At 49.9% G+C, this 15,704-nt stretch overlaps 6 protein-coding genes across 6 annotated transcripts; 2 read left to right on the top strand and 4 right to left on the bottom strand.

Annotated features, from left to right (window-relative positions):
- Positions 1-70: 70 nt before the first annotated feature.
- N7496_006970 (lipase family protein) lies at positions 71-1,105 on the bottom strand (the record flags this gene model as incomplete). The annotated part of the gene is made up of 3 exons (XM_056699899.1): positions 71-737; positions 794-962; positions 1,027-1,105. The coding sequence occupies 3 exons, from the start codon at positions 1,103-1,105 to the stop codon at positions 71-73; spliced, it is 915 nt and encodes a 304-aa protein (XP_056555312.1).
- A 1,096-nt stretch (positions 1,106-2,201) lies between these two features.
- On the bottom strand, positions 2,202-3,638 carry N7496_006969 (uncharacterized protein; the record flags this gene model as incomplete). Its single annotated transcript, XM_056699898.1, has 1 exon — positions 2,202-3,638. The coding sequence occupies one exon, from the start codon at positions 3,636-3,638 to the stop codon at positions 2,202-2,204; it is 1,437 nt and encodes a 478-aa protein (XP_056555311.1).
- Positions 3,639-4,108: 470 nt separating this feature from the next.
- Positions 4,109-6,900, bottom strand: N7496_006968 (protein arginine N-methyltransferase; the record flags this gene model as incomplete). The annotated part of the gene is made up of 4 exons (XM_056699897.1): positions 4,109-4,417; positions 4,496-6,036; positions 6,092-6,716; positions 6,784-6,900. The coding sequence occupies 4 exons, from the start codon at positions 6,898-6,900 to the stop codon at positions 4,109-4,111; spliced, it is 2,592 nt and encodes an 863-aa protein (XP_056555310.1).
- A 967-nt stretch (positions 6,901-7,867) lies between these two features.
- On the top strand, positions 7,868-10,257 carry N7496_006967 (DEAH-box ATP-dependent RNA helicase PRP43; the record flags this gene model as incomplete). The annotated part of the gene is made up of 3 exons (XM_056699896.1): positions 7,868-8,151; positions 8,213-10,079; positions 10,135-10,257. 3 exons carry the CDS (start codon positions 7,868-7,870, stop codon positions 10,255-10,257), a joined length of 2,274 nt encoding a protein of 757 aa, XP_056555309.1.
- A 468-nt stretch (positions 10,258-10,725) lies between these two features.
- Positions 10,726-13,059, bottom strand: N7496_006966 (uncharacterized protein; the record flags this gene model as incomplete). Its single annotated transcript, XM_056699895.1, has 1 exon — positions 10,726-13,059. One exon carries the CDS (start codon positions 13,057-13,059, stop codon positions 10,726-10,728), a length of 2,334 nt encoding a protein of 777 aa, XP_056555308.1.
- Positions 13,060-13,333: 274 nt separating this feature from the next.
- Positions 13,334-14,013, top strand: N7496_006965 (nucleobindin SSP120; the record flags this gene model as incomplete). Its single annotated transcript, XM_056699894.1, has 2 exons — positions 13,334-13,463; positions 13,529-14,013. The coding sequence occupies 2 exons, from the start codon at positions 13,334-13,336 to the stop codon at positions 14,011-14,013; spliced, it is 615 nt and encodes a 204-aa protein (XP_056555307.1).
- Positions 14,014-15,704: the final 1,691 nt, after the last annotated feature.

Here is a 15,704-nt window from a genome sequence, read left to right as displayed (position 1 = left end):
ATACTCGGTACCCTTGGTGCCTCATTCATCAAAAGCTGTTTGATAGAATTTGAAGGAAGCCTGGCCATAATTAGAACTTAAATGGAAGGCCAGGTCCCTTACACCCATCTGCTTCCTCAAAGTACCAATGGTGAGCTGGGAAGTCAATTAAGGAAGGCAAACCAGTTCCAGTGTTACCATTCCAATTGACCTCACCCTCCAACACTTGCACATGGTTCGCAGAAACGGTGGAGTTGTTCGGAGCAGTAATGTAGTATTCCGGGCTAATGTGAACATATCCCATGGATAACAATGGTAGTTTGGGCACAGGATCATTGGTGTGCGTGAAGCGATAGTTGTTGGACTGAGCGGTGATATATTGGGCCAAAGCAGGGTTGGCCACACGAGGAGACGCGAAGGCGTACAATTTCGCAGACAGATGGCCCTTCCCACGGATATCAGCAGCAGCGAGACTTGCGACAGCAGCACCCAAGCTGTGGCCAACAACGACAAGTTCGTAAGTAGGGTTGGCATTAACAGTGGCGGTTAGGTACTTCATGATCTCATCGCGAACTAGTTCCCAGGAGCTCCAGAAGCCTAGCTCTGCCTCACAACCGTCACACAATTTGGGGTCGGTATAGGGAAATTCGACATCGGCAATCCAGTTACGAACGGAGTATGACCCTCGAAAAGCCAAGATGATGGCCTTGTTTGTATTGTCTAAAACAATATAGCCCGAGGTGTCGGTAGCGGTTGTACTAAGCCAGGATCAGATCACTCTATGCTCATGTATGTGCATAGCACAGAAACTCACTTTGAGAAGTCGTAGACAATAGAGGTGTCAGCGGCCTCAACCTGTGGACAGTTTCCAGCCCAGCATGTCAACTTATGGCCTGCCATAGAGGCATAGTTGTCATGGCAGTATGCAGCGGCTGCGTACTGGACCCAGAATTCGAACTGCGCTAGCTCAGCAGGCGGAATATCTGGAAGAAAGATGAGCTTCTTAGCGAATTAGCCAGGATCCTTATCGGACATTATAGGTCATACCACGAGTATGTAGTCCGCTCGGAGCAGCATTTCCCAGGGCTGTCACGGTGGAGAGAAGAGTTAAAAGCGAGAAATGCATAGTAACCGTAGAGAGGCTCTTTCTAAAGATTTTACTCGGCGTACGTGCTCCATGGCCACGCCAGCAAAGCCTCTTATATCTAGTTACCATCTACCCTATCTGTCAACTCGCAAAAAGCAAGGAACCATAGTATCACCTAGTTCCTGCATTTTTTAAGCCACCAAAAGACGACCCTGACTAGGGCGAGCCAAAAAATTGGGGTTTCACAAGACGACTGGTCATATGTGATCGTCAGTCAATCATGTCCGAAGTAGGATGGTCAGTCCCTCAAATTTGGGCTAGTTGAAGCCTAGCGTTGGTGGCGTTCTTGCGACGGCGCCACCCGAACTTGGGCGTAAATCCTGCAGCAAGATACCCTGGTCAACCTGACTAGTTCGCTCCCTAGCCTATATATTTAGGCCTCACACTGTTGAGGAACGACGAGTTTTCGGCAAAATAACGATTATACAGTCCTCGTATTTTCTGGTTCTCCTAGATGGTGCCCATCGCTCTTGATTTAATTTCTGCCGATCGGGGCTTGGCCCTACTCCACTGGTGGAATGTAAAGAAGAGATCGTCACGCCCTCTTCGTGCGAAAGAAGAGTTAATAATATATACTGGAATACACAATGGGTTGTGATCATCGCAGATAGACACGTGTCGGCTGTTCGCACGTATATGCTTGACATTGAGGTTAAATTCTCGGTGCGTCATTTCCATGTGGCTCAAGGTTCAAAGACTTGCCTCGGAACTGCCGAAGTGTTTGCTACAGTGGAATCCGAATGACCTGATCTTGAACGTATTTCGTGGTCATTTCTTGTAGCATTATTTGACAGTTTGCTCTCTCTTCATCACTATCTGACTTTGGAACATCCTAGTTATCTTCGCTATCGCAATCTTGGACTCCATACCTCATTTCTGCCAGGATTTTCTTCTCCCTTCTCTTACATTCTCTACGGTCGTCTTCAAAATACAGAGCAAAACGAATATGAAACTGATGAGTGTGGTCACACTTGCTAAACAATAAAATTGTATTCACACGATCGCCCAACCCTTCCTTTGCTTTTGCGAATAGATCAGGCTCATACGTGTCACCGATCGGTCAAGCCAGAATAAACTACAGCTTTGCCTTCGTGTGGCTTGAGCTGTCTGCGACCCTTTTCAAAGACTTCCAGTATTTGTCTTTCAACTGTAAGACTTCAAACGCTTGCTCGGCCCATCGATCTTTCCAGGCTGGCAATTCATAAGCATCACTATTTTCCGCAGGTGGCCCTGCCAAAGCACGCAGAAAATCGAAATACTCCTTGAAATCGGGTTTGATCTCGTGGAAAAGAGCTGTGGGGCCTTTGTACTTCAGTCTTTCGATTTCCCACAGATCCTGCTGCTGGGGACTGGGCAATGGCTGGCTATTTCTTCCCGCGAAGTATCGTGCCACGGCAACGGCCTGGTACTCATAGGCGCGAAAGCTGATCGCGGCCCGAATTTGTCCCACAAGAGCTAGAGACGGGTCGCCGATCTTGAATATATGTTGATAAAAGCCCGCGACCCGGTTGTTAGGTGTCACAGGATCAGGAGTGACAAATGGGTAGGAGAGCTTGTAGCCAGTTGCAAATATGACCTTGTCCACGTCCGCGACTGTTGTACCATCCGCGAACTTCACATTAACTCCATGGGAAGTACTTTCGATGCTCGAGATTACAGGTTTTGCTTGAACGTTGGGCAAGTCCCATGCCGATTGCAGCGCCTCATTATGTCCTCTCTGGGAGAGATATAAAGGCCCTTTGACGATAGGATGCAGGTCAACGATAAGATCTGCAGATGAGATGTTCCCTCCAACTACAACAACCTTCTTATCCACATAATCATTCTGAGAGCGATAGGCCTTGGAATGCTCAAATTTTGTTGGATAAGCTTTGAAGGCAACGTCTAGTCCCGGGATATCAGGAACCAAAGGGACACTGTAGTGGCCAGAAGCTACGATCACAGCATCAAATTCCTCCTGCCACCAATAGTCCCTTAGCTCATCATCACGGATATGGCCGGACTGACGGAGAGTCAAAATCCATTTTCCTTCCTGTTTCTCGATTTTTTCGACAGTAGTATTGAAGCTGGCGAGGTGGTGGTAATCCTTGAAAAGGTCCTCCAAATACCCCGCAATAATGCGAAAGGGATGGGTTGGATTGGAATGTCCAAATTGTTTGACAGAAAGTGCAGAATTTATGTTTGGAAAAGGCTTGTGTGTGAAAGCCATGGCCTTGGAGCCCACATTGCTGTCAAGGCTGTCGTAAATCCCAGTCCGTGCAGTTGTATCCTCGGGACTCGGAGATGCGAATTGAGGTAGCTTCTTGGGAATTGCATTCCGCGACTCGGCCAAGTTCCTTGCGGTTGGGAATAAGTCTGGGGTAGAATCATAGTGCCAGATACCCCCGGGCTTATCACGTCGCTCAAATATCCGGATTCTGTCAAAGATGTTCTCCTCCTGTAGCGCTTTGACAGCTGAAATGCCCGAGGGCCCAGCGCCTATAACAGCAATATTGCGGTAGCGAGGGGCCATTATATGCAGTGATGGTGCTGAACCTTTGGAAAATGCAAAATCAATGGCGATGAAATTGATCTGTTATCAACACATTCCAAAGACAAGGCCGGCACGCTTATATAGAGCATCGAGAAAAGGTAGAACAACATCGATAAGCAACTCATGGCGTGAAGGTACCTCCAATTGTCGACATATGAGCTGCCAGCCCCGCAATGTTGTGCCACCTACAGATTTAGAACAATTATGCCCGGGTGGATGCACTTGAAATTTACTCCTCTAATCGCGTCACCCTCGCATTGGCCAATGAAAGCGATATGTCATCTTGATGTCTTTCTATGAGAGAGGATATCGTTGTGCACTCCGGAAGATACCCCAATTTAGTCTGTTCTAACGTCCAACCAATAATCGATTTCTTGGCTCCGCTGACTCGTACCATTGATCAACTTTGGCCCTTCCAGCTTCGTTTTTTTTAACTTCAACTACCTCCATTACATTAAGCAGCCTTCCTTAATGCTTGAATGCATTTCACTCATTCCCACGCGCACGCGACGATACCCTGTCTGGTTTGAACTGCCACCTTGTGGTCTTGGGGTGTTTTCCTTGCCCTTCAGGCTGTCCACGCTGGGAGATCCTGAACGGATACCAGTCACGGCAGGGGTAGTGAGCTTCGTTGTCGGAGCAGAGGTGCGTTCAAGGGCATACACCTCCACCATCCATTCATACCAGACTTTACGATCATCAGTCTGACGGTACATGGTGATGACGACTTCGCCATTGTCGGGAACATTGAGAGGAGTCTAGCGGGATTGAAATTAACGTTTGAATTAAAGGAAGATGCGGCCTCCGCGGCTTTAACCTTTCCGGTCATGACATACCTTGAGAGGGAAGTAGATAGGGAACCAGCTGATCATGGTGGCGCTCTTTGCATCCATTGTCACTGGATTGGTTGAGAGCTCGACATCACCGTAAAGGACTGTTTCAAAGTACCCAGCCAAGCCGTGGCACACGCCCCGGTTCTGTGTAGGGAAGGAGAGACGAGTTTGGCGCACATTGTGCGAATTGGAAATGGTGGACTGCATTGGGGATGGAGGTGGAATATTTCGGTTCGGGTGAGAGAAAGACCATGCGGTCTGAACGAAAGGCGTTGGGAACTCGGTGGCGAGAGTTGGCCCCGAGCTTCCAGAGGCACGGTTTGTTGTGTTCTGATTGAGAGTTTCCGTATTCCCAGTAGAGTCCGCGGTAGACAGAAAATCAATAGCGTGAAGCATCACGACATATGGGGTCTCCGGCGCTGCAGGGTTAGAGATGGTCTGATTCACAACATCGCTGTGCAGCTTTGGAGCAGAAATGGGCGTCAGGTGTGCCGAGTATGATGCTGGAATTGAGATTCCGTGCACAGGATTGATTAGATCATTGATACCATCCAGGCACTCCGGAGATAGTTCATTGTCAGCGAAAGAGCCGAGTAGCTCTGACACCACAATGTCAACATAAGTGTGAGTGCTACCGGATGCGATGGGGGCAGAGAAATCGGACGCCCGGCCGGGGTCATTGGTGCTTTTTGTTGGTGTGTAAAGCAAGGAATCTTCAATACCTAGCGATTCACCGACTGGGTCCTGGGCTCCGCTCTCGGTTGCCTGTCGCCGCACTCGAGGGCCTTTCCAGCTCCGCATGTCAGATTGGACGAGGGTGACTTTGCCATCCCAGATAGTCTCGTTATGACGTTGCAGCAAAACAAATGCATTTTGGTTCTTTTCGACAGCCCACAGATCAATCTCCACTCCGGCTTCGGCACTAGCCCTCAACGCCCGAGTCACGAGAGGACCGCGGCCCGCGCCAACAACCGCCAGAATCACCTTCCCATCAGGGTGAGACGTAGGCTTCTTCTGATCTGCCCAGTCTCTCAGAGCCTTGGTAATCGCGCGCTCATACCACTCATATTTAATGGGATCTTTCTCAAAAACCTCGTAGGTGATGCTCTCCAAGTTGACAGTCAGTGGCTGGAGAGGAGCCTGGAGGTAGTCTTGATAGCCCGTGCCAAATCTTTCGATGGGGGTACGCGGGGGTTGCCGCTGCTGCAGATTCCGAATATAGGAAAGATGCGGAGTAGGATCATGATGCTTTTTGGAGGCACTCAGGCTCGGATAATCAGAGCTGGACAATTGAGACTGGGTGGCTTCAATTCCTTCTGCGTTCTCAAGGCCCGGAATAGGCCCAACATTGCAAAGCAGAATCCATGGAGGAGTGCGAAGGCGCATCAGTTTCGCGATCAAGGCTTGGTGGGCCTTTGACAAAACGGGGTATCCTTTCGGGTTCTTCAAGAACGATGAAGAATCGATCGTAAGGAGATGCACAGGCTCCGAGTGCCAGCGAGATTGAACGGAAAGAGCAGGCAGCTGCTTAGGCATGGCCAGGGCTGTCATTCAAGTCAGTGAATGAGAATTAAGATAACGACAGAGGGTTCAACTCACCCACAAACAGCCGTGTATGGTATTTGCATGTCTTTCTTATCAAATCCCAGGCATCCCAGGTTCCGAATGGGTCGACTTTTGGCAAACTACCTGCTTCAAGCTGTAGGTACTCTTCCCGGGCCAGTGGGGCCAAATCACCCATGCTATCAACCTCCAGCTCAGAGTTGTCCACCATCCGCAACCAAATATGGAACTGGATGTAGGGACCGAGATTCAACGCATCCTGAATAGCCCTGGCATAGTAGACAACACCTTCCGAATGCATACCTCCGTGATGCAATTTAGGGATAGGAATCAAAAGATATCCAATACCACAGAAAGCAGCGTATGCTACTTCTAGCATTAGAACCTGACGAGACAGATCCGCAATTAACGGATCAGGGGAGCAAAGGTCAATCCAGCTGCTAGTGACACCAACCAGCTGGCTCGTTGCGTCATTGGGAGTGAGATTTGAGTCCAGTTTGGTCAGTGGTGGAATGGTCAACGGCCGTGTGTTTTGCGAGGTGGCCATGGTACCAATTCGATCGAATGATGGCGACTGCAGGTTAGAGAGATAAGAAGACAACAGTCCCAGCACCCTAGAGTGGAAATGGGTGGTAGTAATTGGGACGGTCAACATATCATACTATTATTGGACATACAAGTCAGCCATTGAAAAAGCAATTGACGTCGATGGAGACAACAGAACTGACATTACTCTCATGTGCCCGACTGACCACCTGAGGCGTCACCATCAGCGTCCGGTTCGGCTCATGATGGCCAATGCAGAAGGTCACCCCAGGATCGTCGGCGGCACTGTAGTTATCCATGTTGACACGGAGCACCTTTTTTGTCGGAGTGGTGGGGGTCAAGAGGAGAGATGGAGGGCTGGTTCCAGGCAAGATGCGGTATTAGCACCACAAAGAAGCACACAACTACTAGGGTAGCAAGTGGCCACTGACGGTATACCCAACACTCAAACCCAGGATAGGCGCGCCCAGGAACACCCCTTCGTGCTCGCGACCGCGTTCCCCCTCGATCCCTTTGTGGGGATCCGGCAGAATACTGTGGGCGGTGAGTACGACTGACAACAGGCGCCGGGGTGCCTTCACCGCTTCTTCTACCGCCCTATGCGCTGTAACCAGGTATCACCCAAATCCTCTTGTACAGATGCAGTAAATCACACCAATATTTATGTAACTCACTGCAAGCTCGTCACTAAAACGTAATTAGCCCAACATATAGCGTTATTTACTACTATCATATATGCTAACGCGTCTGATATAGGGTATCTATACGTTGTAAATAGAAGGCTTGTCTAAGGCATAAGTATATGTTCTGGAAAAGTGGAGACGTATACTTCCGTGACTCGAGATTTGTCATTAGGAAAACTAAAAAACTATGTATTTTGTATATAATATAAGATTACTGTAAGATTAGTTATGGGATTAGCTATAGGATTAACTATAAGATTGGCCTTGAGATTGGCCATGAGACTGGTCTTGAGATTCTTTTAGCTTTTAACTCTATTAATCTTATTAGTTAGTTAATTCGAATTGATTTCAATCGCTTTTTCGATAAGTGATGTAGGAGATATATAGATTGTGTAGTAGATTGTGTGGCAGCCAGAATGGCCGAAATCGAAATTCTGCCGGCAAAATTGCTGACTAAGGGCTTTGGGTCTGCAGTAGGTGAGATCGGGGGATCGCCGCTCGATTTGCCTATCCGAGTTTTTTTATCGACCGCCGAGTTTTGCACTCTCCAACTCTCTCAACCCTCTCAACCACCTCATCCAGCATGGTTGACCGTCGCTCAGACTCGGAAGATGGCGTCCGCGCAAAGCGCCAGAAGATGGACGCTGGTGACCCCAAGGACAATCCGTACTTGGCCCACATGTACGAGGATACAAACGGCGCAGACAACAACTCGGCCCTGGCCAAGTTCAAGCGCCACCAGACAACGGCAGCAATGGCCAAGAAGGCTGAAGATGGCGAGGTCAACCCATTCAGTGGCAAGCCCTTTTCCACCAAATATCTCTCCATCCTGAAGTCTCGTCGGGACCTTCCTGTGCACGCGCAACGGTAAGTCTGATCATTTCTTTTTGCGCCCGACATGGTATGCTAATGCCCCGTTCTCCTTTAGCGATGAGTTCCTGCAGCTCTACCAGCAGTCTCAAATCCTGGTCTTTGTTGGTGAGACCGGTTCCGGAAAGACCACGCAAATTCCGCAATTCGTCCTGTTCGATGACCTGCCCCAGACCCAGCGTAAAATGGTTGCTTGTACACAGCCCCGTCGTGTGGCCGCCATGTCCGTCGCCCAGCGTGTCGCAGAGGAAATGGATGTGAAGCTTGGAGAAGAAGTCGGTTACAGCATTCGTTTCGAGGATAAGACGAGTCCGAAGACCATCTTGAAGTATATGACCGATGGTATGCTCTTGCGAGAGGCGATGCACGATCACAACCTATCCCGCTACAGCACGATCATGCTTGACGAGGCTCACGAGAGAACAATGGCCACTGATGTCTTGATGGGTCTGCTGAAGGAGGTTGTGCTGCGCCGGCCGGATTTGAAGATTATTATCATGTCTGCTACTCTGGATGCGCAAAAGTTCCAGCGGTACTTCATGGATGCGCCCCTTCTCGCTGTTCCCGGACGTACCCACCCTGTCGAAGTCTTCTACACCCCCGAGCCGGAGCAAGACTATGTCGAGGCTGCTATTCGGACCGTTCTGCAGATCCATGCGACGGAAGATGAAGGAGATATCCTTGTTTTCTTGACTGGTGAGGAGGAGATTGAGGATGCGGCACGAAAAATCGCGATGGAGGGCGACGAAATGGTCCGGGAGGCCGACGCCGGCCCGCTCAAGGTTTACCCGCTATACGGTAGTCTACCACCCCATATGCAACAGCGCATCTTCGATCCCGCGCCGCCTCCTATCCGCAAGGGTGGCCGACCCGGTCGGAAAGTCATCATCTCCACCAACATTGCCGAAACCTCTCTGACCATTGACGGTATCGTCTATGTGGTGGATCCTGGATTCTCGAAGCAGAAGATCTACAATCCCCGTATCCGTGTGGAGTCTCTTCTGGTCTCTCCCATCTCCAAGGCTTCTGCCCAACAGCGAGCTGGTCGTGCCGGTCGTACACGCCCCGGAAAGTGCTTCCGTCTGTATACTGAGGAGGCTTTCAAGAAGGAATTGATTGAGCAGACATACCCCGAGATCCTCCGATCAAACTTGTCATCGACTGTGCTTGAGTTGAAGAAGCTGGGAATTGACGATCTTGTTCATTTCGATTTGATGGATCCTCCCGCGCCTGAGACCCTCATGCGAGCTCTTGAGGAGCTCAACTACCTGGCTTGTTTGGATGACGACGGCAATCTGACCCAACTCGGTCGTCTGGCGTCGGACTTCCCTCTTGACCCTGCCCTTGCCGTGATGCTGATCAGCTCTCCCGAGTTCTACTGCTCCAACGAGATTCTGTCTATCACAGCTCTGCTGTCCGTCCCGCAGCTATTCGTTCGCCCCAACTCTCAGCGCAAGCGTGCGGATGAGATGAAGAACCTGTTTGCTCACCAAGACGGCGATCACCTTACGATGCTGAACGTCTACCACGCTTTCAAGAGCCCTGAAGCCCAGGCCAACCCCAAGCAATGGTGCCACGACCATTTCCTCTCCTTGCGATCTCTCCAGTCGGCCGATGATGTCCGCAGGCAACTGCTGCGGATCATGGAGCGCTCCGAACTTGAGATGATTTCCACTCCTTTCGAGGACAAGAAGTACTATGAGAACATCCGCCGTGCTCTCTGTGCTGGATTCTTCATGCAGGTTGCCAAGAAGGAGTCACAGGGCAAGAGCGTTTACACCACCATCAAGGATAATCAGAACGTCTTGCTGCATCCCTCCACTGTACTTGCCCATGATGCAGAGTGGGTCTTGTACAACGAGTTCGTCCTTACGACCAAGAACTACATCCGTACCGTGACCGCAGTCAAGCCCGAATGGCTTTTGGTACGTTCACTTGCTTATCCTCTTTTCCATTAATACAATTGCTAATTTAAACCAGGACATTGCACCTACATACTACGAGCCCTCTTCCTTCCCCAAGGGTGATATGCAGTCTGCCCTGCTCCGTGCCAAAGACAGACTCGCACGCAAGGAGAAGATGCGCGCTGAAAAGCGTCGGTAGATGGTTTTTTTCGGTTTAGAATTTCATGGGTCCATATTTTGTTTAGATTCCCTTTTTGCGGGTCTAATGACCGTGCTCAAAAATAGAAGCTACCTTGCATTGGATAGGGTATATATGCGTGCTTTTACCTGAAGTTTTCCTTCTCTTAATCGGTTTTCTCCGTACTCCCACTTCTTCCGAACTTCTACCGTCGGGTGTGTTCCTGGAGCCCTATAGCTAATGGGCCAGGTACCATAAAATAGACCCTAGACAAAGCGTGCAAACAGCGTGGTGGAGTTCCAAGGTTAAGGGGCCTCCCCCTCTCTACAAGACTGTCCATGAAACGTCTACAGAGCAGGCCACGACAGGTATTGAAGGCTGGATGCAGACATCCCATCTATTGGCATTTCATCCTCTGTGTGCAAGAGGGCAACTATATCATAATATACAAATAATGTTCTGTTGTCACAAAAAGCGAAAGAGATACTCTCATGCCTGGCCAGCAGTGCGCTGAGAAGACGCAACGGCAACTTTCTTTCCCTTCTTCCGAGACCGATTCGAGTTCTTCGGCTGGCCCCGAGCTTGTCGCGGGGCCTGATTCTCAGGTGTACCAATGGAATGGTCTTGTACCATAGCGGGACCCATCATTGCTTGCGCAGGGCGGAAGGAAAGGTTCGAATGAGAGTGGTCATGCTCCTTGCACTCTATCGGGCTCGGTATCCGTTCAAATTCGACGCTCATGGAGGATTCTTGAGGTTGTGTGTGCGGGTCGTGTGAGGGTGGGGTTGGTTCGGAGAGTGAATCCTCGTACTCGAGGTCATGGTGGATGTCCTCTTTGAAAGAGGCCTCAATATGGTGCTTGCGTAATTCAAAGACTAGCTGGCGAAGTTGGGAGACTTCGTCTTTCAAAGCGGCAATATCTTCACTTTGGGTGCTCTGCGTAGCACCTGCACGGTCCGAGATCGCTGGTGAGGATCTTTCCTGCTCCGTATATCGGGAAAGGGTGGCGGACAATGCATCGGTTGCATGCACAGCAGCAAGGCGATCGAGCTTCCGGGACATTACTTGATCTTCGGGCACTTCGAGCCTGCTCAGTTGTTGTCCAAATACATTTGCAAATTCGTAGCACTTTTGCCAGAGGGGACGGGTCAAGTTCTCTCCCGGCGTCGTTTCGGCGGCCTTTTTCCATCGCTGACCTTCTTGATCCACAATGGGTGCAATATCGTCCTGCTGCGACGGAATGTTCGGGTTGAAGCCACTATGCACGGCGGCGGAAATCAAACTTTGGGACACTTCTTTCTGGCAGCAAGAGTCGCAGAGATGTACCATGTATAGGATTAATCGGTCCACGAGTCTTGGTGAGAGATCAGTCGACGATACGAGGTAAGTGACAGCTCGCTTCAAGGCATGGATTCCCTTTTCCCAGTCTTGACGAATGCTGTAAAATCGGATGTAGTTAAATAGGGTGTTGAAGTTGTCGAAAAAGCCTGATTTGCGTGCAGCCTGAAGCCAAGCATCTGCTCGGTCAGGCTGATTAAATCGCAAAGCGGCCGAGATGAGCTCCGTATAGATGACGGTGCTGCTGCCATACAAGGGTGGAACGACCGTATCCAGCCCATTGATCTTTCGACGTCGGAAAAGACCAATGGCTCCCAGGTTGACTGTGTAGCCTTCGCCACTGAGCATTTGCAAAAACAAATCAAAGTCCTTAAGGTTTTTAGACTTTCGGAAAAAGGAGAGGATAGTGACGATAAGAGAGGTGCTCAGATAGAACCGATTGGGCAATAACGACTGCAAAAACAGATCGTTCAAGTCGTTCTGGCGAGTTTGTGTGAAAACAATGAGTAATTCTCGGAAGGCTGTGGTGCGATCCGGATCGGCCGATTTGATCAAGTTGCTAGAGACCCGGAGGAGGAATTCCTGCAAGGACATCTGCTGGCTCGTGAACAACTGGATGTACTCCCGAAGTTCATCATCGAGTCTCCGGTCATCTTCCCTTCCTTCTTCAGAACGCATGGCATCAAAATCGGCAATCACGTCAGTGAGGTCCACATCTTTCTTATGCAACAGCGTGTTTATCTGGCGTCGTACGACATTCAACTCATTCAACAAGTTGTTCACATCGATCTGGGGTACATCAAAATCTGCCCCGTAGTTCATAGGGACGCCTGAGTATTTGTGTGCGATAGTCGGTCTTAGTAGAATTCGAATCGCAAATTGCTTCAATGCGAGTCTTTGGACGGCCTTGATACGAGCAGTATCTCCAACGACCCAGTCCGGCAATGCTTCGTTCATAGCAGCGCGCAGTGCACTAGCTTCGGCTTCCTGGAGATCAAGATGCCCGAATTCTTCCGTGGGCAAATAATCGTCAATCTGCGCATCCTGAGTACCATACAGCCGACGTTCCGTGTGAAAGGACCTTGTTGGCTGGCTTGGTGTGATTCGTTGGCGAGTTCGGGAGGCAGCGATGGTGCCGAAGCCTCTCTCTTGCAGCAATCGGTTTATCCCCCGGTTTTTCCTTCGTGACTGTAGAGACTCAAGGATCCGGTGCTCTTCATCCACGAGCTCGTTCACCTCGGCCTTGACTGCCGCAATTTTCTCTTCGAGATCATGTCGGCGCTTGGTCTTGGCCTTCGCGTCCGCGAGGGCAGCGGCCGCAAAGATACTCGTGTAGAGTGCAGTGACCGAGTTCCCTATCCTCAATTTCTTTTTGCTGGCAGCCGTCGCTGATCGTGAAGTGACGCCATTGGCAACCGTACTCAAACACGAGACGCACCGGCAGCTTGACTGCGTCGGGGCGGCGCGGGACCACATGCTTTGCATTATCGGGACATCGCTTTCGAACGGCTCGAGGGAGATTGATATCGAAGAAAGAGCAATTGGACTCCCCACGGAGTCCGATGGGGCAGGGTTCGGTTGACAATGTTGAAATCAGACGATCCGAAAGGATATCGTGAAATTCCGGCGCGGCCCAAATCTTCCGGTGCAAACATTGCAAACAAGCTCAAGTCTCCCCGGTTGCGTCTCCTATTGTTCCCCATCGAGAGTTGGGGATACGCTGGCTTGTTTCTCTTCTTTTCACTTTCTATTTTCTACAATGATATCACGTTTAATCCTCGCTGTTGCCGGCGCAATCGCTTTGAGTAGCGGTCTTGCCAGCGCCCATGGCTCACATTCAAACGATGGGCAACCCCCCTCCAACGACTGGGCCACGAGACACATGATGGGTAAGTGTGGCAGACAGCGCTCAAAAGAGTGCATTGGTTCGCGCAAGTACTAACACATTACATAGAGGAGCACCATATTGAAGGCTTCGATGCGCTCTCTTTCTTCACGCTGCACGACTACGACGCCTCCGGCGCATGGACTCCGGAAGAAGTACGCAAAACATACGGTCTCGACGATGAATCCAACAGGGGCGCAAGCGAGTCTAGCAAGGAGTCCGCCATTCGCGCGGTGTTCGACCTTTTCGACCCAACGAACACAGGCACTATCAGCCGCGACGCCTGGTTGAAGACTATTGCCTCTGGGACACGGTTGCCCGACCTCGGCTTCGGGCCTGGCCACCATGGTGACCTTGAGTATGAATACGAGATTCACCACTTCGAGAAATTCCACGGCGATGATGCTACTGAGGAGGAATTGAACCACCCCGAGGATATTGAACATTTCCGTCTCCACGACGAGATGGAGGCAGCTCAGTTGCGACTTGAGAAGCTGGAGGATACGCAGGTTGTTGAAGCCAACATCCCTTCCAAATTCCGCCGTGCCGTTTAGCCTTTGGTTGATTTTGTGTTCTGTTCGTTTCTTGTCCATGTAAATAGACACTGTCCTGTTGGGTCTGGTGACGTGTTATGTTCTATTGGCTGCTGACGATTACTCGAGTTGAAGCTACCCGGGCAGGATATCTGGGATGCCTTCTACCTTCTCTAATGATATGTAACCAGCGTGGCGCTAATCGCCGCGATCTAGTCATTGATGTCAATGGTCTCCACCCCTCGCAGATTGCAATACTCACCAGACGGTGATCAACCCACATTGCGGTTGCCTTTAAAATCGGGCAGCTGGATGTCGAACACAAAACTCGTTCGCATCAGGTTCATGCGTGTTGATGTGTCGCGCGTTTCACGGCTCGTTCGACGGCGTGTTGGCAACGTCGTGTTGGTCAACAGCTAGAATTTGAACCTCGCTCCGTTCGGAGGCCATCCCCTGCTTAGGTAGTCTCTTTCGTAGTCTGGGCATCCAGGTTGACAAATACGTCGGACCCGGCTATTTATGGCAGCGCAAAGACCTGTTCAGCAAAAATTACTCCTACGGTAGGTTTACTAGGCGGCGTCAAGGCAGGTAGCCTGGATCAACTCGGGCGGAAACATACTGCGCATCCTAGTCGCGGCGGCTGGATTGGTTGGGTGGGAAAACTTAGGTAAACAATCAAGATTGATACAAACATGCACTTGACTCTGGTGAATGAGCCTGATTTGCGCGGCAATTTCTTGTCGGATCTTCAGAAATTTTTGGTCTTGAGCCCAGTTCATTCAGAAGGTTTCCAGTCTGCGCATATCCTGGTGGTAGCGCATTCCAGAGCAAATCTTTGCATGACAAGTGTGTATGTGAGCTTATCTCCAGTGGGCTCAAAACAATAGCCACGCTATACCTGATCCAATCCATCAGAAAGATATTGAGTGTTACTCAAAATAAAAATTTCTTTCACTATAGTTCTGGTTGGTGGGTAAATGTGAAGTGGAATTGCGTGAATTTAGCGTTTACTCGGGCGGGAGTTGTCGATGTATATCCTGTCGCGTGGCCGGAGCCCGCCAAGATATGTACACATGTATTGCCTCATCCATACCTTCGAGGCGAGACAATTCAAAGATTCGCTGGATACCTACACTTTCTCATTGACCACCACTGGATAGTAATTACACGGGCAAGCCCGTTCTGAGAATGGGGTTTCCTTGACTAATAGTTAACTGGGGTAACTCACGTAGTGGGGAAGCTCTTCACGTAATATGTGGGGTGTAACTACAGTGGACACTGTAGAGGTAATAAGAACCCATAATGAGAATGAAATATTTGGAGTAGCACAGATTGGTATGGTGGATCTCGAAAAAGAGGGATGTATAGGGGATGATTCCTCTGCAGTATGAGCAATGGGATTGGGTAAGGATGCTTATCTGTGTTATCACGATCCTTGATTAGTGGTTCTTTCCGTATCTGATGAATAATTAGTCTGCAAACTACTCATGAACATGGATCTATAGTATGAGTAAGAGTACTATTCATGAACATTGAAAGATATGTAGCAGAATGAGGTGTGTAGCATGAAAAACACCCATCTCTACAATACATAACTTGGTCAAGTTACCATCTCGGCCACCGAGAAGTCAAGTAAACTCGATGCTGATTGGTTCGGCCAACTAAACTCGGCGCCACTTCACCACGAGGAAAACTTTGCCTGACTGAGTCAG

The sequence above is a fragment of the Penicillium cataractarum genome, assembly GCF_028827025.1.
Source record: "Penicillium cataractarum strain IBT 29864 chromosome Unknown utg000005l, whole genome shotgun sequence".
Taxonomy (NCBI): domain Eukaryota; kingdom Fungi; phylum Ascomycota; class Eurotiomycetes; order Eurotiales; family Aspergillaceae; genus Penicillium; species Penicillium cataractarum.
This window is presented reverse-complemented; position numbering and strand designations above follow the sequence as displayed.